Below are 26,087 nucleotides of genomic sequence, written 5' to 3' on the forward strand. Positions count from 1 at the left end.
CCCCCTGGGGTGTGTCTGAACATCTGAGCTATGAGTTATTGCTGTGCAGCCAGAATCTGTCTGTCACACTTAACGGTAGGTGTCAACTCATTTTGTATCTGGGACACTATTTCATGTTGTTTGGGTATAATCTTTTTTTTTTAATTGAAGTATAGTTGATTTACAATGTGTTAATTTCTGCTGTACAGCAAAGTGATTCAGTTACACATATACATATATTCTTTTCCATTATGGTTTATTACAAGATACTGAATAGAGTTCCCTGTGCTCTACAGCAGGACCTTGTTGTTTATCCATCCTGTGTATAGTAGCTCGCCTCTGCTAATCTGTTTGGATATAATCTTAATATACAGTCTTGACAACTCAGTGCAGGTTTCAGCCATAGAAAAGAAAGAGCATGTGTTTAGGTTGGTTTTATATCTTTTAAAATTAATTTGGCATCTAGATAAAAAAAGTGAATTATAATTTGTTTGAAGAAGGTATTTCCCACACAGCAGCTTCAGAGAGACTTCCTGGCTTGGAGAAGCACGTGTTTGGCTTAGCGTCTGGGCGGCGGGACTTGGATTCTGTGTTTCGCCGTCCGATTCTGTGGGACGGGGTGGGGTGTTTGGTCCCCCGCCGTCCGTCAAGCCAGTGCGTCCTGCCCTTGCCTTCCATCTCAGATCGCGGGCGCTCTGTCCGCTGCTTGTCCGCTGGACCTCTGAGCGAGTCTGGTTGGGAGGTTGCCCCCGTTCCTCCGCCGCCACCTCCCCCTCCTCCTGACCCTCCCTCCTCGTCCTCACCTGCTCCCTCCACTCTGTCCTCCGGTTGTTTTCATGAGACTTTGAGTCTGGATCAGGATGATTCTGGAGGTTCAGACTCCAAGAGGAAGCCCTCTGAACCTGCCCCCCACTGAATAATGGGACTTTTTTCACAGAAAAACCTATACAGTCGTGCATCTGCTATAATCTACTTGTATCTAAAAATATTCTATAATTCAGTTTTTTCAGCTGCTCTGTCACTTTGTGTTACTACTGAATGTTTGATTGAGGTATAACTAGACACAAAGAAGTTCTCACACACTGAGCGCCCTCGGGTAACCAACACACAGATCGGGAGACAACGCTGCCAGCCCCCTGGAGCCCCAGGGCCCCTGCCGTCGCTCCCCAAAGGTGACGATCACCTGACTTCAAACACCTGGGTTCGCTTTGTACTCGTGTGGTCGGATCACAGCCGACACTCCCGTGTCTGGCTCTCCGGCAGCTTGTCGTCACGTGCAGGGCAGGTGGCCCGTCCTCTGGGCTGCGTGGTGTTCCAGGGGATGAGTGTCTGGCCATTTATGCAGCCCTTTTACCCTTGATGGCCACCGGATGGCCTCCTGACGTGGCCGTTGTGAGCAGAGCTGTTCTGAACACTCCCGCACGCGTCTCCTGGTGCACGCGTGGGACTGGACTTGCTGGGCTGGTGGCGTGTTTGAGCCTCAGTGCACGCGGCCACACTGCCTTCCAAACTGGAGGTCCCGGGGCCACGGCCACCAGCAGGGGACCGGAGCTCTGCTGGTCCCACACCTTAACCACACCTTGAAAATTGTAGTTACTCTGGTGGGTGTTAGTAGTCTTGCATTATGGTTTTAATTGGCATTTCCCTGATAGGAATGCATTTCTCAACTTCACTGGCTCTGTTTATGGGCCATTTGGAGATCCTCTTTTGTGAGGTGTCTGTCCAAGTCTTTTACCCATCTTTCTGTTGGGTTGTCTGTCTGTCTAAATGATGTGTAGAAATTCTTTACATATTGTAGATCTGAATCTTTCATTGGATTTTTGAATTACAGATACCGTCTCCCACTGGATGGCTTGTGTTTTCACTCTTCATTCCGTTCTTTTGATGGACATTCTTAATATTTACGTAGCTCTGTTTATCTTTTTTAAAAACTCTGTGGCTGGGCCTCCCTGGTGGCGCAGTGGTTAAGAGTCCGCCTGCCGATGCAGGGGATACGGGTTCGTGCCCCGGTCTGGGAGGATCCCATATGCCGCGGAGCGGCTGGGCCCGTGAGCCATGGCCGCTGGGCCTGCGCATCCGGAGCCTGTGCTCCGCAACGGGAGAGGCCACAACAGTGAGAGGCCCACATACCGCAAAAAGAAAAAAAAAAAAAAAAAAAAAAAAACTCTGTGGCTAGTTTGTGTCCTATTTAGGACAGCTTTTCTGCTCCAAGGCCACGAAGATGGTTTCTTCTCAAAGCTTTGTTCTACCTCTTGCTTTGAGAGCTACAGTCCCTTTGGAAGTGATGTGTGTATGCAGTGTGAGGTAAGCGGTCAAGGTTCACGTTCCTTAAATATAGATATCTGCTTCACCCCGTGCCATCTATGGGAAAGCTTGTCCTCTCCCCACTGCACTGTGGTGCTATTATTTTGTTTTTTATTTATTTTTTGCTCATATATAGACATTTAATTGGATTTTGTATTTCACCTTGCATCCAATGACCTTGCTAAATTCATTGATTAATTTTAATAGATTCTTTTTGTCAACTGTGAGTAATGACTATTTTGTTTTTTCCATCTCAGTTCTTATGCCTTTTTCTTTCTTTTTCTTACCCTTTTGCCCTGGTTTGGACCTCCAGTGCAGCAGGGAGGGTCTTAGTCCTGATCTTGGGGGAAACTTTTCAACATCCCCCTGTCGAAAATGATGTTTCTTAGGTTTTTTTTTTTTTTTTTGGCCACGCTGCGTGGTATGCGGGGACTGAACCATGTGCCCCCTGCAGTGGGGGCAGAGTCTTAACTACTGGGCCGCCAGGGAAACCCCAGGTTTTTTTGAGTAAGTTTTTAAAGTCCAGATTAAGGAAGTTCGTTTCCAATCCTAGTTTTCTGAGAATTTTTAAAAATCATCATTGGATGTGTAATTTGATAAGTGCTTTTTCTGCATCTATTGAGATGATTGTATGGTTTTCTTCTTTTTGAGTTAACGTGTTGAAAAACATTGGTTTCTCCTTGTATTTTCTGTCGTGTGGAAGAATTCTTATAATGTCGAGGCTACTTTTCCCCTTAAATATTTGGAAGCATTAAGTGGTGAAACCATCTGGGGTTTTCTTTGTGGGAAGGCTTTTATTAATGGCTCAGTTTCTTTATTAGATATCAGACTATTCAGATTTTCTATTTATTCTGTCACTTTTGGTAAATTGTATTTTTTGAGAAATGTGTCTCTTACATAAAAATGTACAAATTTATTGGCATAAGTTTAATAAATCCTTTCACTTTCCTTGTAATATTTGTAGGTTCTGAAATAATGTCCTCTTTCTCATTCCTGATATTGTTAATTTGTGTTTTTTCCCTTTTTCTTTTTATCAGTTTTATTAGGGACTTATCAATTTTATGAATCTTTTCAAAGAATAGACTTCTGGCTTTGATTTTTCTCTATTGTATTGCCTTCAATATTTTATTATGAAGATTTTCAAACACACAGAAAAATTGAAAAAATTGTACCATAGAATTCATACACCCACCACCTACATTCTGCAGTTGTTAACGTTTTGCTGGTTTTGTTTGTCTGTGTCTCTCTACCCATCCATTAGTTAATGGTACGTTAGCTGTGTTTCCAAATAAGTGACAGACATCAGGGCATGACCCTTCAGACACTTCAGCACGCGTGTCATTGCCTAGAGGTCAGTATTTGTTTTCAGTTCGGAAGTAGAATTTACATACAATGAAATGGACAAATGGTAAGTGTAAATCAAAGAGTTTTGAAGCATACATGTACCCATGTAACCCAGACCCTGTAAGACTTAACATCACCCCAGTTTCCTCGTGACCCTCCCCTGCCAGTCCAGAGACGACCAGCAGTCTGATTGTTTCTTTTCGTCATTGTTGCCACATGTTAGTTCTGCCACATAAATGGAATCATGTAAAAGGGGCTGTTTTGTGTAATTCTTCCATCTCTCGGCATCATGCTTTTGGTATTTATTCCTGTTGGTTAAGTGTTATCAGTTTCCGTTGCTGAACGATACTCCTTTGGTCACATTCTGTGTATCCAGCCGTCAGTTGGTGGACACCTGGTGGGTCTCCACATTTTGGCTGCTGTGAATGGTGCTGTGGTGAGCGTTCATGTGTGGGGTTCTGTGTGGACCCAGGGCTTCGATTTTCTTGCTACTTTCACTGATTTGTTGGTTAAATTTGGTTTTTAAGTATCAGAATCTACTTGAACCGACCCAAGCAGAACTGTGGAAGTTGCTACAAGAAAATAGGGTGTTTCAGGAGAACTGGATGTCGGCGGTTAGCCGGGCCTCTGGAAGGGACATCCTGCCATCCTTCCATCTCTCTGTCCATCTACAGATTGAGCGTTCCCTGTGCCTGTCCGTCTGTCTTTCTCTCCCAACGCTCCGTGCTGTGTATCTATTTCTCTCATCTTCTGCAGACTCACTTTCCTTCACATGAAGAAGAATGAGGCTGCTGCTTCCAGGATTTACACCCTGGAGGACTCCTCATCAGGAGAGAGCGTCCTTCTCTGCCAGGATGCTGAATCCCCGGGGCTGCCACCCTCCTGGCCAATGTGCAGAGAGCACCTGCCTGATCTCACAAGCTGTGCTTTTCTCTTTTCAGAGATTAGGAAACTCTTGAGCACCATTCTTTACCTTAAAAATGCTTTTTGTCAGATAATACTAAGCAGAGCTCTAGACCCACGTGGTTTGATTTTGTTCAGTAACACAGTTCTTCGTTTTGATTGCTGACATTCATTGTGACTTACGCGGTGTTGCTGTTTTGCAGCGTCTAGACCAAAGCACTTACTGGTGTTCATCAATCCGTTTGGAGGTAAAGGACAAGGCAAGCGGATCTATGAGAGGAAAGTGGCGCCGTTGTTCACACTGGCCTCCATCACCACCGAGATCATTGGTAAGGCGCAAAGTCTCTGTAGGAGTAAAGTTGAGAATGACTCAGATATGGTCACTAGGGAAGATTCTTATTGTGTTAAGATTTTTTTTTTTTTTTTTTTTTTTTTTTTTTGGCCATGCTTTGCAGCTAGCAGGATTTTAGTTCCCCAACCAGGGGTTGAACCCGGGCCCCAGCAGTGCAAGCGCCGAGTCCTAACCCCTGGACCACCAGGGAATTCCCTGTTTAAGATAATTTTAACAAACTGAAATGTTGGGTTTTTTGGCATACCAGAATGAGAAGAATACAAAGTAAAGAACGTAGACTGCTCTAGCTAAGTATTAGCATATAAAAAGCACTCAGGAAAAACACTAAGGATAAAAGGACAAAGATTATGCACAGAAAATTCTTGCAAGAGATACAAGCAATTAGTAAGGCTTAGAAATCATTTCACCAGTAAGTGGTATTTTTAAGAAACACAATGCAATGCCACGTTTGCGGTACCGAGTTTCAGAGCAAGTTCTAGATGCTGGGAGGGTGTAGGGAGACGGTTTCTCCCTTCAGAGATTTGAGGGTTTTGTGTAAACTTATTAAAGGGCCACTTGGCAGTGCGGGTCAAGAGCCTCAAAAAGGAGGGGGTTTTTATCCAATCTTAAAGTTTTCTAAACTTTCCTGAGAAAACCATCAGCTGTAAACAGAAGGTGAGGTACACAGGTGTCTGTTGCCTCATTTTTATAAAAACAAAACACTGGAAGCCACTTATACCCCCGAACAGGAAGCATAAAGATATAATTGTGGTGAATCTGAAGGAATAGTATGTAGCTCTTTAAAATGGTCTTTACTAGGAATTTTTAACGATGAAAAAGGGATTGTGATAAGATGTTGGGAAAACAAGGACACAAAATCGTGTGTACAGTGAATTTCAAGAGAGTTTTTGTTGGGAATTCCCTGGTGGTCCAGTGGCTAAGACTGCGCGCTCCCAATGCAGGGGGCCCGGGTTCGATCCCGGTTAGGGAACTAGATCCCACATGCATGCTGCAACTAAAGATCCGCATGCCACAAATGAAGATCCTGCACGCGGCAACGAAGATCCCACGTGCCGCAACTAAGACCTGGTGCACCCAAATAAAAGAATTAATAATTTTTTTTTAAAAAAAGAGAGTTTTTGTTACAGTGAGTGTACAGACTATGGACTAACATTTTCTTTCTTCTACATTTTGGTATATTCTAAAATTTTCCAAGTCCCTTGGATAATAAGGGAAAACTATAAAATAGAAGACGTAATCTCTTCCAAAAAAAGTTATTTGTTGGCAATTAAATGCCAAGAACGTGGGACTTCCCTGGTGGTGCAGTGGTTGAGAATCCGCCTGCCAGTGCAGGGGACACGGGTTCGAGCCCTGGTCCGGGAAGATCCCACATGCTGCGGAGCAACTAATCCCGTGCGCCACAACTAATGAGCCTGTGCTCTAGAGCCCGTGAGCCGCAACTACTGAAGCCCGCGCACCTAGAGCCCGTGCTCCACAACGAGAGAAGCCACCACAATGAGAAGCCCATGCACCGCAACGGAGAGTAGCCCCCGCTCGCCGCTACTAGAGAAAGCCTACGCGCAATAACGAAGACCCAACACAGCCAAAAATAAATAAATTAATTAATTTTTTAAAAATGCCAAGAATGAGATGTCCTACCCAGCAGAGTGTATTCTGAGAGGTCCTGTTCCCAAGGTCAGCATCCCTGTCCGTGAAAGGAATTTGGGTAAGATCGAAGGAGGGGTTTCTTACAGGAAACCCTCCTGAAGGTTTTATAGGACCTCATTTTAAAAGCATGGTTTACTTGCCTTTCATTTTAAAGAGGATTCACAGACTTGAGTGTAAACTCTATAATGTAATATGTTTTTTTCCCACAGTTACTGAGCATGCTAATCATGCCAAGGAGAGTTTATATGAGCTCAATATAGACAAATATGACGGGTAAGTAAGCGTCTTTCATCTGACTAATAAATAGTCAATTCTCATCAAGTTTTACCCATCTCTCTTCATTTTATTCACTCCCTTTCCTTACACCTTTTTTCCTAGTTGTAGAAGTAAAATAAACCGTCTTCTAGAAAATTAGGAAAGGCAGAAGAGTTCAGTCATGTCCTTCTCCTTGGAAAACCACCGTGTAATAGTTTTGTTTTCCTTTTCAGTCTTACCACCTACGTACAGAAATTTTTTCTGTATCGTTTGAAAGTATGTTATAGACATGATCAGCTTTCGTCCCTAAATATTTGTGTATATTTCCTAAAAGCAAGGATATTCTCTTACAGAACTAAAATGCAGTAATCAAAACCAGGAGATTAGCACTGATACAAAGGCCGTTACCCATTTACTGTCCTTATCAGACTCTGCCTGCTGTCCCATTACTCCCTAAGGCAGAAGAGCCCTGGATCATACATTGCCTTCAGACTCAGTGGGTGTGTCTCTAGCCTCCCGTGACCTGGACCAGATCCTCAGCCTTCTTGGTGTGGCTGAATTTTGAGAGAACAGGCCAGTGCCTTTGCAGCATGTCCATTGGTTTTGGGTCTGTCTGAGGTTTCCTCTTGGTCAGGACCTGCTTGTGCGTTTCTGGCTGCGACAGCGCAGAGTGGGTGCTGTGCTCGTCCCCGCGGGAGGCACCGGCCCCGAGTGTGACTCTGCATCTGTGTTGCGTCTGTACCTGCTGGCATGTCAGCTCCTGGAGAGCCGGCCTCCTCTGCCTTGTGCACAGCTGTCCCCGGCGCCTGGCACAGGGCTGGCACACGGCAGGTGCTCCGTGAATGAACAGATGAGGCTGGGGAAAGGTGGTGAGGATCCCCGGAAAGCTTGTACGTAGATATGCTATAGGCTCGGGTGTTTTGGAAAGATACTTTTGTTTTAATTTATTTATTTTATTTATTTATTTTTGGCTGCGTTGGGCCTTTGTTGCTGTGCGCGGGCTTTCTCTAGTTACGGCGAGCAGGGGCTACTTTTCATTGTGGTGTGCGGGGTTCCCATTGCAGTGGCTTCTCTTGTTGCGGAGCATGGGCTCTAGGCACACGGGCTTCAGTAGTTGTGGCACGCGGGCTCGGTAGTTGTGGCTCTTGGGTCTAGAGCGCAGGCTCAGTAGTTGTGGCACACAGGCTTAGTTGCTCCACGGCATATGGGATCTTCCCGGACCAGGCATCGAACTCGTGTCCCCCGCACTGTCAGGCGGATTCTTAACCGTTGCGCCACCAGGGAAGCCCCGGAAAGATACTCTTGAAAGCTGCGTGGAAAGTAGCAATGAGGATTGGACCCAGGGAAGCTAAGCTGCCAGAGGTTATGGGTCTTGGGCAAGAGCTGGCTGGCCAGTGGCAGAGGCAGCAGGGCTGCTCTCCAGGACGTCTGGGGGAGCACCGGCCGGTCCCCGTGACCGAGTCCTCACCAAGTGTCATCCAGCAAGGAGCTGAGCTGAAGCAGGTCTCGGTATGGGGGATGCCAGCTGAGCTGTGGGCCCCCTCCAGCTGGGTCAGCGTGAAGGCTGAGGGGCAGCCAAGGGCTGGACGGCGAGCTTTGTGACCAGGAGCGGCGGCGTCCTGAGTGTCCCTGTGCCCCATCCCAGGGCCCCAAGAAGGCTCTAGGGTCTCATCTGGGCAGCTGTGCCGCTGGGGACCTCAGGCAGTGTGAAGAGGCTCCCCGGAGTGGGGAGGGGTCAGGGAGGCGGATTAGGGTCCCACGGCGGGAGTGGGTCATGAGTGGGGGAGGGGTGGGGGAGCATCGGGGAGGGAAGAAGCCACGTGTCACCTGCCCCCGAGGCCGAGTTCCTGAAGACCTTGTTCAGGGGCTGCAAGGCAGAGGGTAGATGCCTGCTGAGCTCATGTTTTGTCTGCTTGTTTTTCGTCCACCTAGCCTGCTAGGGAAGGAAGGGGCATCCTCTGCAGCTTGGCCCCAGGCCCTGCCCTTCTCGACCTGTCAGAGCCTGGCCGTGTGGCTACGGCGGGCATCAGGAGTCTCTCCCCGCAGGGCTTGGACGCAGACACGAGGGTCTAAAGAGGTCTGCCGCGGGAGCAGGGAGTGAACCGAGATGGGTGGGGACTCTGCCGGCCGGCGGGGCACGGGCACAGCTGCGGCCTGGGTGGCGGCTCGGAGGCCAGCGCAGGAGGGGCCTGGTGGTGCGGGGCGGGTGCTGAGGGCCTGACCCCTGTGTTCTTCCTGCAGCATCGTCTGTGTGGGTGGAGACGGCATGTTCAGCGAGGTCCTGCACGGCCTGGTGGGCAGGACGCAGAGGGACGCCGGCGTGGACCAGGACCAGCCCCGGGCGGCGCTTGTGCCCAGCCCGCTGAGGATCGGCATCATCCCTGCGGGTACGCGGGCCGGGAGGGGGCACCCTTGGGTTTTCCTTGAGGCTCATCCCTTAATTTCAGGTGTGCTCTTCCCTCCACGCACCTGACACAGGACCGCCGCTGCGTGCGGGAAGGGGTCCTGCCGTCCCCCCAGGACACCTGCTTCCTGCCAGGCGCCGGGAGCACAGTCCTTGCTCTCAGAGGGATGGCCGTTTGGCAGTGGGTGGGATGGGGGAGGCCCAGAGCACAGTGCAGGAGAAGGGGAGCCTGGGGGGCGGGCGGTGTCCTGGAAGAAGTGACGGGTACCCGGGGCCGGGGGCTGCACGTCGGGGCGGGAGGCCTCGGGGTGTGAGCAGGACAGGGACCGGCCGTGCCGTGTCCTGAGGTGGCCAGCTCGGCGTGTTTGGTGTCTCCGGGAAGCACCCAGCTCTTAGGAGAATCACACCCGTTAAGCCGGCGGGGTGGGGGCGGGGAGACGGCAGTGCCCAGACTGTGCTTGCACGAAGAAGGGCACATGCCCGCTGCCTCTGCCCTGGGCCGGGTGACACAGCTTCCGGGAGGGCCGCCTCCCAGGTGGGGCCTCGAGGAGGTGGGGGAGGCTGCAGGTGGCTCTGGGGCAGAGGGGCTGGGTGTCAGGAGGCTCCTGGCGCCCGGGACAAACCAGATCTTATGTCTGGAGCTGGCACTCCCTCTGGGTTAAAGTCTTCACCGCACAGAGATAACTGGGGAGTTACGTTGTCCCCAGAGGGGACAGTGAGCTGTTGGAAGCAGACTGAATGTTAAACAAGCGAGAAGTGATGTTTTGGGGACGAAAAAGGATCAGACGTCCCCCTGCCCTTAAGCGGCTGTCTGCTGGTGCCCCGGCCGCCAGCCCGAAGCACAGGGGTCCGCAGCCCGCAGATGCCCCGTGCTCCGGCTGTCCGTTCCCTCGGTGGGTCCTTGTGCGTACGTTCTGCTGGCCTCCTGTGGGCCGGCCTCGCTGGGGGCCTCGCGAAGGAACAAGGCGGGGATGCAGGGAATCCAGGGGAGAGGCAGGTGATTAGCATGAAACGGAGAGAACAGAGCAGTGGGGCCTGGGGGAGCACGGTCCGGACGGGCGCAAGGGGCCTTTCACCTGTGATCCCACTCAGAGGCCTGAAGGGCGGGGGACAGCGCCCTGCATCTGGGGCACGATGTTCTAGGCTGGAGGAGCAGCCCAGGCGATGACCCCGAGGCAAGAACAGGCTTGGCTGTGGGTGGTGCCGACGTGAGCAGGGTGAGTGAGAGGCAGAGTGGGGGTGGGAGCTGCGGGGGGGCAGGTGGCGAGGTGGCCCCGTGGAGGATGCTGAGCTGAGTACCTTCTTTAAAAATCTAATTTTTCAGCAAAGTAACCCCTGAAACCTACTAGAAACTCGGTTCACTTACCCTATTTGTTGCCCTAAGGACTTGGGTGACAGTGAATGCGTGTGCCCCAGCCCAGGGCAGCCCCCACTGAGCCCTCTGCTTTTTTCTGTAGAGTTCAGGTGCCTGTAGGTTCTGCGCCATCTCACACCCTCAGTGGAAGTGTTTGCAGTTAGTTCCTAGTGAATGAACTCTGAAAAGTGGGCCACGTCCAGCCCAGCCCTCTAGAGCCGGTGGTTTGCCCCAGGTGCGGCCAGGACTGACTGTCTGACCAGCGGCCTTCAGCCTGTCCCTGTCATGCCCACTGTTCCCACACGAGGTGCCTCTCAAGCAGCTTCTATGACAAGATGCTGTCGTTGAGAAGGGTCATCAAAAAGGGCCGATCTTTGTTGTGGCTGTAAAAAGGATGATGCAGCAGGTCAGAAGTGCTGGGGTTTTTTCCCTACTCGAGACAGATCCCTTTATGAGACTTTCAACTTGATTCTAACATGTTTAATAGAGCAGTTAGATTCTAGATAGGCCCAGAAATAAAGAGGGACTTTAAAGGTCAAAAGGACATGGTGCAAAGTGCAGACCACTTGTTTCTTCATTTTTATTTGAGATCACTGCTGAATTTCTACTGATTAAAAGATTGCTGGGTATACAAGTTATATCTGATAAAATGCAGGGGAGGGGACTTCCCTGGTGGCGCAGTCGTTAAGAGTCTGCCTGCCAATGCAGGGAACTCAGGTTCGAGCCCCGTTCCGGGAAGATCCCACATGCCGCGGAGCAACTAAGCCCATGTGCCACAACTACTGAGCCTGTGCTTTAGAGCCCGCGAGCCACAACTTCTGAGCCCATGCACCACAACTACTGAAGCCCACATGCCTAGAGCCTGTGCTCCGCAACAAGAGAAGCCACGGCAATGAGAAGCCCGTGCACTGCAACGAAGAGTAGCCCCCGCTCGCCACAACTAGAGAAAGCCTGTGCGCAGCAGCAAGGACCCAAGGCGGCCAAAAATAAAAATAAAATAATTAATTAATTATTTTAAAAATGCAGGGGATGTTGGATGTCTGATCAGTTTTTGTTCTAAAGGATGGTTTGTGAAGAAAGTACACAGTACAGTAGGCACGTAAGGGGAGCAAGCGGGCTCTGGAAATTCTGGGAAGTTCTAGGGATATGAAGGTGTGCTTCAAGTTAATTTCATGGCTCTTTTGTAGTTTATTTTGTCAGAAATGTTTATACCCGTTATTTGGGTACCCTCAGTTAGAAAAATAAGGGTGTGGAAGATAGTCTGAAACCATGTAGTTTTCCTTAAATACTGTTAATTCCATTTTAAGAATTAGTCACTCCTGTAATCTTAAATGTTCATTTAAACCGTTTTACTTTTCGGCTCATTTTTGGAATGAGATGTCATTCAAGTCTTCAGGTTAAGATTAACAAAAAAGGGGCTTCCCTGGTGGCGCAGTGGTTGAGAGTCCGCCTGCCGATGCAGGGGGCGTGGGTTCGTGCCCCGGTCCGGGAGAATCCCACATGCCGTGGAGCGGCTGGGCCCGTGCGCCATGGCCGCTGAGCCTGTGCGTCCGGAGCCCGTGCTCCGCAACGGGAGAGGCCACAACAGTGAGAGGCCCGCGTACCACAAAAAAAAAAAAAAAAAAAAAAAAAGATTAACAAAAAAGAAAAATATACATATTAAAAATATATGAATCTGTATGTGTTTATATAAATTTCCGACCATAAGAAGGCATATGTTAGCTTAGATTAAATAGTTAAGAGGCTTCTGCTCTGATCTCCAACTGGACCAGATTCTGTTGCTCTAAGAGATGACAAACACTGCCTGCGATCCAGCACTTCTATTTAGAACCAGGGACTTTCAGGCTCCACTTAGGCTGAGGGCCTTATAGAATGTTCGGGGCCTAAGGGCACAGCATCTGGATCCTGCCTGCGGCCAGAGCTTGTGTACCTGTTAACAGGATGGTTATTCCCTGATGGGCCTCAACCTGTGTTGGTTGTGTGTCTGAGGCAACATTTATGGTGCAATTCTGGATACCGTCAGGGTTTATTCTTGGGAAAGCTAGACTAGGGTTTTCGGCTATTCAGCAGACGTGTTAAAATTCAGATTGCTCAGCCCCAACCCAAACCTACTGAGTCAGGATCTTGGGGCGGGGCGGGGGGCGCTCAGGAGTCTGTTATAAATAAGCACCCAGGAGATTTTCTGCCCACTCAGGTGGAGAACAGAGACGTTGCTGATGACCCAGTTAGAACCAGGACAGACCGAGGGAGGACCCGTAGCACCACTGCCGTGCCGTCGGGATCCAGGCGCTAGCTGGGTGCTCTGAGGTCACCTCCACTTTATAGACAGGGGTGTGGGCAGGAGGAGGCAGAGCCCCGGCCGAGCCCATGGGGTTCAGAGCGGGTCCCGCTGGCCCCTCACATCTGTCAGCCGGCAGCTGCTGCGCCCTCATGACCCAGGGGTGGGCTGAGGCTCCGGGTCTCTCGCCGCGCACAGGTCTGCGGTGCTTTTTCCGTGACCTCCACGAGCTGTTGTTGCTTTGCATGCACTTTCCCACTGCAGAGTCCCTTTGGTCTTGTGGTCTGGAGCCCCAGGGCTGCTGCCCGCTGTTGTGGCAGCCAGGAGCGGAGACACCGTGCAGGGCGCTGAGCCTTGTGCCCTGGCGCCCCACCGCCACCGCTGCAGGGGCTTCCTGGGGGCCCTGCCCCCCAGACGGGCTCAGGAGGGGTCTCTGAACTCTGTGAGGAGCTGCTTGATGGTAGTCAAGGCCAATCTCAGTATTCTTGATGAACCAACCTCAGTGACTAGTTTTGTAGGCAAACGGAGTTTATTCCTTCTTAGTTACTCCAGGGCCGTGGAAGAAGCGGCAGAGCTTACCACTCATCCTCTTGGAGACAGGCTGGGATCTTAAGTGACCGCAGTGACATTAAGGCCCTTTCCCCCTTTTAGGGTCGACAGACTGTGTGTGTTACTCAACGGTTGGCACGAACGACGCGGAGACCTCGGCTCTGCACATCGTCGTGGGTAGGTGCCTCTCTCAGTGCCGCACTTGGCTTGCTCTGTCCCAGGTCCCCGGGCACACGCGGGTGTCGGCCCGCCTCGCCGTGCGGGTGCCCGTCCGTCCGCCCGCAGGGCCCTGGCTGCCACCCTTCCCTGCCACTTCCCATCCCATCCAGCGGGGTGACCTTCAGAAACAGAAGCGTTGCTCTGCTCAGAACCCTCTGGTGCCCTCCCCAGAGCAGTGGGGGTGCCTGGCGCCTGTGCCCCGCTGGTTCTCCATTGCGTCCCCTGCGCTGGCCAGGTGCTCCTCTGCCCTGACACGTCCACCCCCTCATCTGGAGCCCTGCTGTCAGCCCTCATCCCTGCTCGGGACTCAGCCCCTTGTCGCCCTGTGGGGACAGGCCTCCCCAGTCACACCCCCTCCCTCCCTGCTCCTCTAGAAAGCGCATCCCCCGGGGTAGGAAGCCCCACGCTGCTTGTAATGCTGCTCAGAGCTGTCCAGGAGCCTTCAGGGCACACGTGTGGCTCCCTCTGCCCGTCCTTGTCCCTGATGGCAGTGCTACTCACGTCCCATCCAAAGTCACAGAACGGCTGTGTTTACAGATGGTACGTGTGTGATTTTACATTTGAGAATGCCAGGCGCCTTTTCCACCTTCCTTTCAATTAGTGGCGTTTAGCAAGCTTCACGGTCACATTGTTTTCCCCTCCTTACGGAACAGCTTTCCAAGCCCACTTAGGAAATTTGAGTCAAGTTTAGTCACTTGAGTCGAGAGCAGGAGGCTGGGCACCCCTGGAGAACAGACCACGGCCTCGACTGCCTTCTGCCTATCTCACGCTTTAATTCGTGGCTCCGTCATGGCCGCCGGGGGCTGTGCAGGGGAACAGGCGGAGGGGCGCGGTTTCCACCCTGGCTTCTCTCTGCAGGGGACTCGCTGTACATGGACGTGTCCTCTGTGCATCACAACAGCACGCTGCTGCGGTACTCGGTGTCCCTGCTGGGCTACGGCTTCTACGGGGACATCATCAAGGACAGTGAGAAGAAGCGGTGGATGGGTCTCGTCAGATATGACTTTTCAGGTAACTCAGAGTAACACGCCGGGAGCTTCCACACACGGCCTCCGCCTCGCTCAAGGTGGGGCCTCGTTCACAGATGGAAACCAAGGGCCGAGAGTCTGACGGGTCCCGGGTGCCCGGAGAACCGCTGCCGTCGGTCACGGGCCAGTTCTCACATCTGCTCAGAGCTGGTACGGAGAGGAATGGAGGTCGATCCCAGATCATACAAACAAGTGATGGTCTGCGCTTCCAGGTCACGTGCAGCACCACCCTTTCAGCCTTCAAATGCGTTTAAACGCAGAAAAAAGTTTGAAAGGATGTAGGATTCAAAGTTTGACACTTGTTGCTGAGATGAATTCCTTGGCTGTATTTATTTATTTATTTGCAGGGACTTATAGTACTATTTTATTTTATTTTTTAACATCTTTATTGGAATATAATTGCTTTACACTGTTGTGTTAGTTTCCACTGTATGACAAAGTGAGTCAGCCATATGTATACATATATCCCCATATCTCCTCCCTCTTGCGTCTCCCTCCCACCCTCCCTATCCCACCCCTCAGGGTGGTCACAAAGCACCAAGCTGATCTCCCTGTGCTATGCGGCTGCTTCCCACTAGCTAGCTATTTTACGTTTGGTAGTGTATATATGTCCATGCCACTCTCTCACTTCGTCCCAGCTTACCCTTCCCCCTCCCCATGTCCTCAAGTCCATTCTCTACGTCTGCGTCTTTATTCCTGTCCTGCCCCTAGGTTCTTCAGGACTTTTTTTTTTTTTTTTTAAGATTCCATATATATGTGTTAGCATACGGTATTTGTTTTTCTCTTTGTGACTTAACTTCACTCCGTGTGACAGACTCTAGGTCCATCCACCTCACTACAAATAACTCAATTTCGTTTCTTTTTATGGCTGAGTAATATTCCATTGTATATATGTGCCACATCTTCTTTATCCATTCATCTGTCGATGGACACTTAGGTTGCTTCTATGTCCTGGCTATCGTAACTAGTGCTGCAATGAACATTGGGGTACATGACTCTTTTTGAATTATGGTTTTCTCAGGGTATATGCCCAGTAGTGCGATTGCTGGGTCGTATGGTAGTTCTATTTTTAGTGTTTTAAGGAACCTCCATACTGTTCTCCATAGTGGCTGTATCAATTTACATTCCCACCAACAGTACAAGAGGGTTCCCTTTTCTCCACACCCTCTCCAGCATTAATTGTTTGTAGATTTTTTTGATGATGGCTTGACTGTATTTAATGAGTGTCATTTCTCTGGTCACTGCCCTTTATAGGTTACTTTTGGGTAAATTTACAGGCACACCTTTGGAGATATTTAGGGTTCAGTTCCAGACCACCTTAAGAAAGCAAATATCAAAACAAAGCAAGTCACATGAATTTTTCGCATTCCCAGTGCATATAAAAGTTATGTTTAGCCTATACTGTAGTCTGTTAAGTGTGCAATAGCATTATGTCTAAAAAAGATATATACCTTAATTTAAAAATCCTTCATGGTTAAAAAGTGCTCCCCATCACCTGTGCCTTCAGTAAGTTGTAATCTTTGTGCTGGGTCTTGCCTCGAGGCGGACGGCTGCTGATGGATCAGGGTCGGGAGTGCTGAGGGCTGTGGGGGGCCGCCGTGTTGCCTTAAAATACGACAGCAGTGAAGTCTGCTGCATCAGTTGACTCTTCCTTTCAGGAACGATTGCTCTGTAGCCTGCAGTGAAATTTGATAGCACTTTCCCCACAGTAGAACTTCTTTCAAAAGTGGAGTCCTCTCAGACCCTGCCGCTGCTTTATCAGCTAAGTTTACGTCATATTCTACATCCTTTGCTGTCATTTTAACAATCTCCACGGTGTCTTCACCAGGAGTAGATTCCATCTCAAGAAGCTGCTCTCTTTGCTCATCCATAAGAAGCAACTCCTCACCCATTAACGTTTTATCATGAGATGCAGCAGTATGGTCCCATCTTCAGGCTCCACTTCTTTTTTTTTTAACTTTTTTAAAAAAAATAAATTTATTTATTTATTTTATTTTTGGCTGCGTTGGGTCTTTGTTGCTGTGTGCGGGCTTTCTCTAGTTGCCGCGAGCGGGGGCTACTCTTCATTGTGGTGCTCTGGCTTCTCATTGGGGTGGCTTCTCTTGTTGCAGAGCTCAGGCTCTAGGCGTGCGGGCTTCAGTAGTTGTGGCACATGGGCTCAGTAGTTGTGGCTCGCGGGCTCCAGAGTGCAGGCTCAGTAGTTGTGGCACACAGGCTTAGTTGCTCCGTGGCATGTGGGATCTTCCCGGACCAGGGCTTGAACCCGTGACCCCTGCATTGGCAGATGGATTCTTAACCACTGTGCCACCAGGGAAGTCCCAGGCTCCACTTCTGATTCTAGTTCTCTTGCTGTTTCCACCACATCTGCAGTGACTTCCTCCACTGAGGTCTGAACCCCTCCAAGTCATCCAGGAGGGTTGGAATCCACTTCTTCCAAACTCCTGTTAATGTTGACATTTTGACCTCTTCCCATGAATCATCCCAGATGTTCTTAATGGCATCTGGATGGTGAAGGTTTTTGGTTTACTTTGCCCAGATCCATGAGAGAAATTACTGTCTGTGGCAACTATAGCCTTACAAAATGTATTTCTTAAGGAGTAAGACTTGAAAGTTGAAATGGGGACTTCCCTGGTAGTGCAGCTGCCTGGCTTCAAAGCTTCAAAGGACAGGCTGACTCTTCTGTTAGTGGTGGCTTTAAGTTGAAGCCGGTGCTCATTTACCATCTGAAAATCCTGGGGCCCTAAGAATTATGCTAAATCCACTCTGCCTGTGCTCTGTAAATGGAACAACAAAGCCTGTTTATAAACACATCTATTTACAACATGATTAACTATTTTAAGCCCACTGTTGAGACGTACTGCTCAGAAAAAAAGATTTTTCAAAATGTTACTGGTCAGTGACAATGCACCTGGTCACCCGAGAGCTCTGAGGGAGATGGACGAGATTCATGTTGTTTTCATGCCTGACAACACAGCGTTCATTCTGCAGCCCATGGGTCAAGGAGTCATTTCAACTTTCTTTTCTTTTCTTTTTTCTTTTTTAAAAAAATTAATTCATTGATTTATTTTTGGTGTGTTGGATCTTCGTTGCTATGTGCAGGCTTTCTCTACTCTTCATTGCTGTGTGTGCCCTTCTCACTCTCCTCTCTAGCTGGGAAAGTCCTAGATGGCATCTTCTTCCAGTAGAAGTCTGTTTCCTCTGCACGGAAAATCTGTTGTTTAGTGGAGCCACCTTCGTGAATGATCTTAGCTAGGTCTTCTGGCCCGCTGGCTGCAGCTTCTACAGCGGCACTTGCTGCTTCCCCTGGCACTTCGATGTTGGGAGGCGGCTTCTTTCCTTCAACCTCGTGAACCAGCCTCTGCTCGCTTCACACTCTTCTTCTGCAGCCCCCTCACCTCGCTCAGCCTGGGCATGCTGGGGGTGCAGGCAGCTCGATGGACAGCATGCCACAGTTTGCCAGAGGGGCCGGCCACGGTCTGGTGGCAGTGCTGCCTGGTCTTTGTCCCGAGTTCCTCCAAGACACCAAAGTTGTGGATGACGGGGTCAAGCCTGGGGGTGCGCTGGGGGCTTCACAGGGTGGAACCTGCGGGCCACGTCGTCGAGGCCACGACGAGGGGTCACTGGTGGCCAAGACGTCCCCTTTGCCAGTGTGGAAGGCAGCCCTGGTGGCCGGGAGCCTGCAATCCTCTGTGATGGTGGCGGCAGCTCAGCCTGAAGTGGGAGGGGGCCATGTCCTCCTGCAGTCGCTCTGTCCCCGGCCAGGTGCCCCGCGCCCATGCTTTGCAGGCGCTGACAGCACGGCCTCCTGCGCAGGCAGTGGTGCATGTGGGTGTGTCTCTCCGTCTCGCTCTGTTCTCAGGTTTGAAGACCTTCCTCTCCCATCACTGCTACGAAGGGACAGTGTCCTTCCTGCCAGCACAGCACACGGTGGGCTCCCCGAGGGACAGGAAACCCTGCCGGGCGGGGTAAGCACATCCCTTACGTGTGTTTCTGCTCAAACGATGAGATAGAAGCAGGACTGGCTGGGGTTTGCTCCGGCTGTGAAGTGAGTGGGCAGTACTTGGCAATGTGGACGGGAGGTGCTGGTCCCTCCTGACCAGTGATCAGGGTCCCACGCACCCTGAGGGGGTCCCGCCGTGTCCCCCATGCTGGGTCCTGGGTCACGGGGTGGCCCAGGGTCAGGTCTGGTCCCCGTCGTCTACCCAGCAGAGGGCTCACACCACACCGTCTGCTCTGGTGCAGGGGTCCACTGTCCCCCACTGCTGGGTATGTGAGAAATGATGAAGACGAGCCCCTTTATGGACAGCTCTGTGCGCGCCCTCGGGGCGCCCGTGGAGCTGGCTGGACGGGCCCCCTGTCCCCCCATTCGGTGGTCAGGAGAGGCCGGTCCAGACCCCGGGCCAGCAGTGGGGGCCCCTCTGCGAGCCACACTGCCTCGTCACCCTGTGTGTCCCCACCGTGCTCAACAGCGTGTGCCCGGGTTAACCTGGAACGAGTGTCAGGTTGGTCACCTGTACCCGCGGCCCGACAGCCCGCATCTCGTCCCTGCTCCTCAGTCTGAGGACGCGGAGAGGCTGAGGGGTTTCGATGGACTCGGGGGTTTTCCTTCCTCCTTTAAGTCATTCAGACGTGGGCCCTTCCTTCCCCTGGTCCTCTCCTCCTTTAAGTGAAGAATTTGAGACCATAAAATCAAACAGTTAGAGGCACGGCCTCGCCACCTCAGTTGCTGATGAGCTAATTCCACCAGCAAAAGCCCCTGGCCCGTTCGACGGCCTGCATCCAGCAGTGCCCAGGACCGCAAACATCTTTCAGACCAGCGACCAAGTCCCGCGACAGCTGCTCTGAGCCATTTACTTGCTCGTTACTGACTGGACCAAGTCACCACTGTGTTACCTGTTTTGTGAAAGGGAACAAAGTCTCAGGCCGGGGATCCACGCTGGGACCTGCACCTTGTCCTTTGCTCCATCCGCTGCCACCCCGGCATCGGGGCCAAGCTCAGCCCGCCCCCCAGAGCCAACAGAAGGGCCTCATGGGATGCTGTTTGCTTTTTGTAATGTTTATCAATTTTCAAAACGGATATGCTGTCTGTGTAATTTTTAAGAGTGGATCTGATTCTGAGAACTCAATATGCAAACCAAATATTTTTAAGCGAAGTCTCTGAAATTGCACTTCCTATTATATGCAAAGAATTGAAATGCTTTTGCAGTCTGTAGGTTACAGGCAAAGGGGGCGTGTTCTTGTCCTCCAGGTGCTTTGTCTGCAGGCAGAGCAAGCAGCAGCTGGCGGAGGAGCGGAAAAGGTCGCTGTACGGCTTGGAGAGCGCCGGTAACGTGGCTGGGCTGGCTCGGCCGGGGCTAGACCTGCACTCCGGGGCCTCGGGTCTCGCCCCTCCCCCCCCTTCTCTGCAGGGGCACCTGCTTCCACTTCAGCTCCAGGCAGAGTGCGTGGTTGCCTTTGCCAGACTCTGGGGAAAAGAGGGGATTTTGTGGAAGGGCCCATCTTGCCACGTCCCTCTGAACTACTGTTGTGGCGCCAGCCAGGCGCCTGTCCCTAGAATGGTCCGGAACGGGGGTCAGCAAGTGGCCTTTTCGAGGGCGTAGAGGAAAGGAGTGGCCTCAGCAGTGCTCCAGAAACTATTCGTGGACGCTGAAATTTGAGTTTCACGTCATTTTCACGTCACAAGATACTTTCCTTCTTTATTTTTCAACCATTTAAAAATGTAAAACCCATTCTTAGCTCGCAGGCCACACCCAGTCAGGTAGGTGGTGGGCCAGATTTGGTGACCCCTGCTCTAGATCATGGTCCCAAGTCCCAGGCGAGGGCCCGAGAAACAGCTCTGCCGCTCGGGAGGTGACCGCCGGGCACAGCGGTGGGCGCGGTTTTCTTTGTGTTGATGCTGAGAAGCGATTGCATGGTGCGTTTGTAGAGACGACCCCTCCCGGTCATCTCAGGACGCCCGCCTGCCCGGCTTGGATTTAACGGATTTAACGTAGCATCTGCGATGCTTCTTCCTGCTTCAGAGGAGGTGGAAGAGTGGAAGGTCGTCTGCGGGCAGTTCCTGGCCATCAACGCCACCAACATGTCCTGTGCTTGTCCCCGGAGCCCCCAGGGGCTCTCCCCGGCCGCCCACCTGGGAGACGGGTCTTCCGACCTCATCCTCATCCGGAAGTGCTCCCGGTTCAACTTCCTGAGGTTTCTCGTCAGGCACACCAACCAGGGCGACCAGGTAAGGGCACCGCTGCTTCCATATGGCCTGTGTCGGCGGCCGCTTCTACCTGGGCGACCCCGATCTGTATGTTGTAGGATCGGCTGTGAATTCAAGGGGAAGAAGGACAGATTTTTGTTTGCATTTCACCCATTTTAAAGTCTTAGTCATAGTTACTCCTTGTAAAATCTCATTTAAAAATATAAAGTCTTTGAGCAGAGAAACTAGGAGGCATGAATGTTTCTCTTCCTATTTAAAAACAGAACAAAGTGATGCAGTGCAACCTTCTGTTGCCCTTGCTGGTCACTTACAACAAAATCTTTCAGCTCCCGGAAAGGGGTTCTATTGAGACTCTTCCAACAAACCTTTCCTTAGTCACTGGCACCCTTGTAGTGACACGGGGCCGGGGAGGGCGAGTCTAACAATACCCAGACAGTTGCAACTTCTGATCAGTCTATGATTTTAGTAAAGTTTGTGGCTGTGAAATTTTTTTAAGATCTGGGCCAACAGTGTTTTTATGTGGCTCTTAAAATACTGCTTGTTAAAAAGGTAAATAACCGTACACGTCGCTGCTCAGGAGCCGCGGAGTTCTTTACTCCGCGTCATTCGTTGTGGATGGGACCGGGTCGTGAGAGTCGGGGTGACCTCTTGTCCCCCAGCTGCGGGGCGCGGGGCTGCCGGGAGGCCCCGACGGCTGTCCCGCCCCCAGCGCAGCGCCGCTGAGAGCACGTTTCCGTCCTGCTGTCTCTTGGCAGTTTGACTTCACTTTCGTCGAAGTCTATCGCGTCAAGAAGTTCCAGTTTGTGTCGAAGCCTGCGGAGGACGAGGACGGCAGCGTCCGGGGCCGCGGGAAGCAGCGACTGGGGCAGCTGTGTAGCGACCGCCCCCCGTGCTGCTGCGCTGTCTCCAGCAGCGCCTGGAACTGCGATGGGGAGGTTCTGAGCAGCCCTGCCATCGAGGTCAGGTGAGCGAAGGTGGCCTTGGGGCTCTGTGGGCCTGGCACCCTCACAGCCTAAAGCATAAGAGTGCATCATAGACGCACGTGTGTTTCCCCGGGTGAAATCCCCAGGGAGATGCCGTGACCTCAGGTTTGGAAAGATGCTGAGGGGTCGGTCTTTTCACAGGTTTTGAAGCCCCTCAGTTTTATTTTTCTGCTCCACATCCTGCATTGCCAGCACTGGCATTCCCTCTCCTGTCTCTTCACTAGTTAAACAAACTAACAAAGCGCCCCTGTGGGCACTTTCCAAGTCCTGGATCCACTGACCACCCGGAGGTGCTCCGGCCCCAAGGAGCCTAGCCCGCGGCCGTGCTGTGGTCCAGGCACCAGGCCCGCCCCTCCAGCTCTGAACCTATTGGGCCTGCTGTGTTTGGACTTGGGAATCTGCAGTCTGATCATATGTATTTATTACATCGCCAGATGAAATAGGAGTGCCAAGAACGTGGTTTTTTGCCCCATTGAAAGACACAGTAAAGGGAACTGTTTTTTAGAAAAAGGCTATTGATTGAGGTGTGTGTGTAACAGTTACAGGAGACTGAGGGAGAACTGTAAAGTTCTAGAAGGATTCTGTCCTGTGACCAATGGCTTTAGGATCTTGGTTGACCTTAAGGAATCCAAACTGGACTCTCGCTGGCGATAGCAGAGTGGGCGTTACACGAGCAAGGCAGTCAGGAGCGAGCCCGTAGGCCCCCGCCCCCGCCGCGTGGAAGGATGGGTGGCGGGCGCGCCCTTCCATGTTTCAGGATGCTGTGTATTATCCCCGTTTATAATCCCCACTTTAAATGGCTTCTCAGCCAACCAGCTGCTGGTCCCAGCTAGGTCTCCTGCCCGTTAGCGTGCAAGCCAAAGCCACGGGCAGGGGCAGGCTCTCCAGCCTCCCCCAGTCCCAGTCTGCATGCTCCCTGCTCTTGCGACCAGGATGCGGCCAGTGTGGCAGGGACCGCCCTGCTCACATCTCAGGACAAGAGGTGGCTCCAAGGTCACAGGCGAACCCGCCCTGCCTGCCAGTCATGCGTGCAGAGGTTCGGCTCCTGTAGACTCATTTCACAAGTTAAGGAAACGGAATTATTTTTAATGCCGGATTATGAATTGCTGAAAGTTAAAAAAGGCATTCTTTTGTGAAATATATCCTACACATCTTGATAAAGATTGTGCTGCCTTGAACAGCGAGTCACTTACTTATGGGGTCTTTGGGACTAACCATCTCTCAGGAGGCTGTGACGTCACTCATCAAGTGGGATGGCGGCACTGCCAGTGGGACCCAAGGGCCCACGCTGACCTCCGGGCCCCGCTCGTGTGCTGCGGCTCTGTGTGGAAGGCAGGCGCTCGGGCTGGCGTGGCGACACTTGTCTTCCGTGACTGCACATTTCCTGCATCTTCTACTCGCTCAGGCTTGCCCTTCAGGGGACCCTCCCCATGGCCCCGTCAGCTCAGTCTTCATAAGGAGACCGAGGCAGGGAGAGAGACAGCCTGTGGGTTTGTTACTCTGCTCGCGGGTGGGGCGCTGGAATTAGAACCGGGCCTACGGGGTCCCGGATCTCCACTTGGCCATCAGCTGCCCTTTGCAAAATAGGTCTCTCAGGAGTGTCAGGAGGTCGCTGTGCGCCCCTGGCCTGTTGCTGCCAGCTGGGACCAGAGACTGCCACGGTGAGACCCACCGTCCTGGTGCATGAGGCCCACCTCCGCCCTCCACCAGCTGGGGGGGCCGAGAGTCAGGGGACGCGCAGGGTCTAAGTGTGGCCCTTTGTCTCTGCAGGGTCCACTGCCAGCTGGTCCGGCTCTTTGCACGAGGAATCGAAGAGAACTCGAAGCAGGAGTCACACCGCTGAGACGCCGTCTCGCATCACCAGCCTTCTTGCTGTGCTTGGGAAGTGGGAACAGCATTTAAGAAAATTACTACAGACCAATTATGTTGATACGCATTCAAACTTAGAAATTTATTTTTGATAGTTAAATCTTGATTTTAGAAAAAATACCTTTTGTCAACAATTTTGTGGACATATTTGGCATTTTCAGTTCTATGTGAGTCTTTGGGTTGCGTTTCACGTAACTTATCCTCAGCGAGTGGCGCTTGTTGATTTGGGAGTGCTTGGCTTCTTAGATTTCAACCATGCTGACGGCGCAGATGTTAAAACGGCCCACTTGTGGCTCTGTCGCAATAACTGTAGGGACAACGCGACATGAATGCTTTCCGTCGAGGTCACGCCACCAGGACACGTGTCTACAGGGTCACCGATCTGCTTGGCAAGACTTACCCTGTAGTAGCTTGTGATCAAGTTGTGGAAAGTAGTTGGTTCTCTTTGCCTTTGTAGTACCTGCATCTTAACTTGCGATTAAGGCATTATTACTGGACCCTTTCTGTCCTGTGCGACTACAATGCAATATCATAGCCCTGCTCGAAGCGACACTTCCAGAGTAGCCCATTCTAGTGAGTGAGAAGAACACTCCAAGTAACGATGCTGTAGCTTGAAAAGTCACAGTGGTGTTTCTAGACAATCCAGCTGGGAGCGAGAACAAGTCAGGAGCTCTGGAAACCGGCAGCTTGCAAAGCCCTCACAAGGGTTTTAACTCTTTTAAATTTGGAATCCCTGAGCTTTCTATCTGCACAGCAGGGATGCCATAGCTGGGCTTTGTGGGGAGACAGAAAGCAGCCCGTGAGACTTTCCTGCGCAGACTGTGTGAACTCCAGACCGAGCTCCCCACCCCCAGGGGAGGGTCCCACGCTCCGGGCTCCCTTGGGCGCAGCCCCGAGTCTGTACCACGTCGTCCAGGTTTGTTCCTTTCTTATCTTCACACTTATTTCTATATATTTATTGAAAGTTCTGGCCTTTAAACCAGAAGAGGATAAACGGTGTCCTCACTGTCAGTGTTTTCATTTGTTTCTGCTCAAGTGCTGGGGCCTCCCCGGGCCCAGGGGCGCCCCTCGCCTGGGCCTTGTTTTGTTTGTGTTCGTGCTTCAGCGCGTGGAAGACGCATCTAAAACAGCTTTAGTTGAAACGTGCGAGGATGCAGCCTCACCTTGGATTTGTGAAGAGGGAGTCTGACTGTTACGAGGGGTGGTGTGAGCAGCCGCCGCCTGTCACGCGGGGTCCGGGCAGCCGCTTTAGCATCTAACAGACATTGCTTACTTTTGGAATTCCTTTGCAGCGATTCCTATTTGGAAGTACACCTGAAATGCCCTGTTTCACCATTCAGTCCCTCCCAGGGCAGGTGAAAGGGCAGCCTCAACAGTGGTTATTTAGGAGACCATGTTATTAAGTGATTGTGCAAGTTGAATGATTTGATAACTGGCGGGTGAGTGAAAAGTCTGGGGATGAGAAAGAAAGAGATGCTGCCGTCTTGTTGATGTTTGCCCTCGGTGGGGAGGAAACCAAAGGTGCACGAGCTCTGCGCGGGGGACCGTGGGCACCGTGGACGTGCCGTGGAATTGATTGCGCTGCTTCACCAGGGTCCCCGAGAGGGTCTCCAGTCTTTATTGTCCCTGGGAAATGTTTCCAATCACTGGCCTGCCCTGAAATGCACTGCCAATTGTAGAAAAACCATCCAGGCCAGAGGGTAGGCATTCTACGTTCAGGAAGAAAGCCCACCACACCACGTGGTTCCTGCGTGCCTTGGCGACATTCACCGACTGCTTGCTGACATTCAAAATCACAGACCTTGGAGCTGCCCCTGGAGGTTGTGTGGCTGTCCAAGGACCGCCCCGCCCCACCCCGGGAGCTGTGGATGACCCCGTCACGGGGCCGGAGTACCTATCAGACATTGCGGCCTGTGAGGACCCTGAGCGGAGCGACCCCAGCGCCTACACTGCAGGATTTTAAGAAAAAATCAGAACTGATGGGTGGACAGTGAAAACCTGGGGTCGCTGAGCAGCGTTAGTCTAGGTCAGTAACCTCCTGTGTGGCCTGTTGGTGCAGCAGTCAGGCCCAGACCTTCCTCCTGGCCATCCTGATGCCGAGCGAGGGCGGTGCGTGCCTGCCCCTGGGCGGGCGGCTGACTCTGTCCTTACTGCAGTCCCGTGTAACTGGGCAGTGTGGGCAGAAAATGGCTTAATTTCCTTTCTAGTCTTGCTGGCTTCAAGATTAGAAAATGGTGAAATTTGCTCTGATATGTTTGAGAAGACAAATAAAGTTGTTACTTTGGGCAGGACGTAGCTTCTTTTTTTCTCTTACGAGTTTCCTGTTGTTTTTCAATGTAGAGTATTTTTTGTGAAAACACGTACAACTTAAAGAACAAGAGTAAAATGAACAATGGGGTACCTACCACCCATGC

At 51.5% G+C, this 26,087-nt stretch overlaps 1 protein-coding gene across 1 annotated transcript in view; it reads left to right on the forward strand.

Annotated features, from left to right (window-relative positions):
* CERK (ceramide kinase) overlaps nucleotides 1-25,964 on the forward strand; it is a 52,036-nt gene extending 26,072 nt beyond the window's left edge. Inside the window, exons 6-15 of the mRNA XM_060114205.1 lie at nucleotides 4,734-4,859; nucleotides 6,739-6,802; nucleotides 9,026-9,171; nucleotides 13,472-13,546; nucleotides 14,447-14,599; nucleotides 18,476-18,581; nucleotides 19,865-19,941; nucleotides 20,637-20,842; nucleotides 21,577-21,785; nucleotides 23,575-25,964. Coding sequence (XP_059970188.1) covers nucleotides 4,734-4,859; nucleotides 6,739-6,802; nucleotides 9,026-9,171; nucleotides 13,472-13,546; nucleotides 14,447-14,599; nucleotides 18,476-18,581; nucleotides 19,865-19,941; nucleotides 20,637-20,842; nucleotides 21,577-21,785; nucleotides 23,575-23,647 — 1,235 coding nt within the window. The 3' untranslated portion in view covers nucleotides 23,648-25,964. The remainder of the gene's footprint in view (nucleotides 1-4,733; nucleotides 4,860-6,738; nucleotides 6,803-9,025; nucleotides 9,172-13,471; nucleotides 13,547-14,446; nucleotides 14,600-18,475; nucleotides 18,582-19,864; nucleotides 19,942-20,636; nucleotides 20,843-21,576; nucleotides 21,786-23,574) is intronic.
* The last annotated feature ends 123 nt before the right edge of the window (nucleotides 25,965-26,087 follow it).

The sequence above is a fragment of the Mesoplodon densirostris genome, chromosome 11 (genome assembly GCF_025265405.1).
Source record: "Mesoplodon densirostris isolate mMesDen1 chromosome 11, mMesDen1 primary haplotype, whole genome shotgun sequence".
Classification (NCBI taxonomy): Eukaryota; Metazoa; Chordata; class Mammalia; order Artiodactyla; family Ziphiidae; genus Mesoplodon; species Mesoplodon densirostris.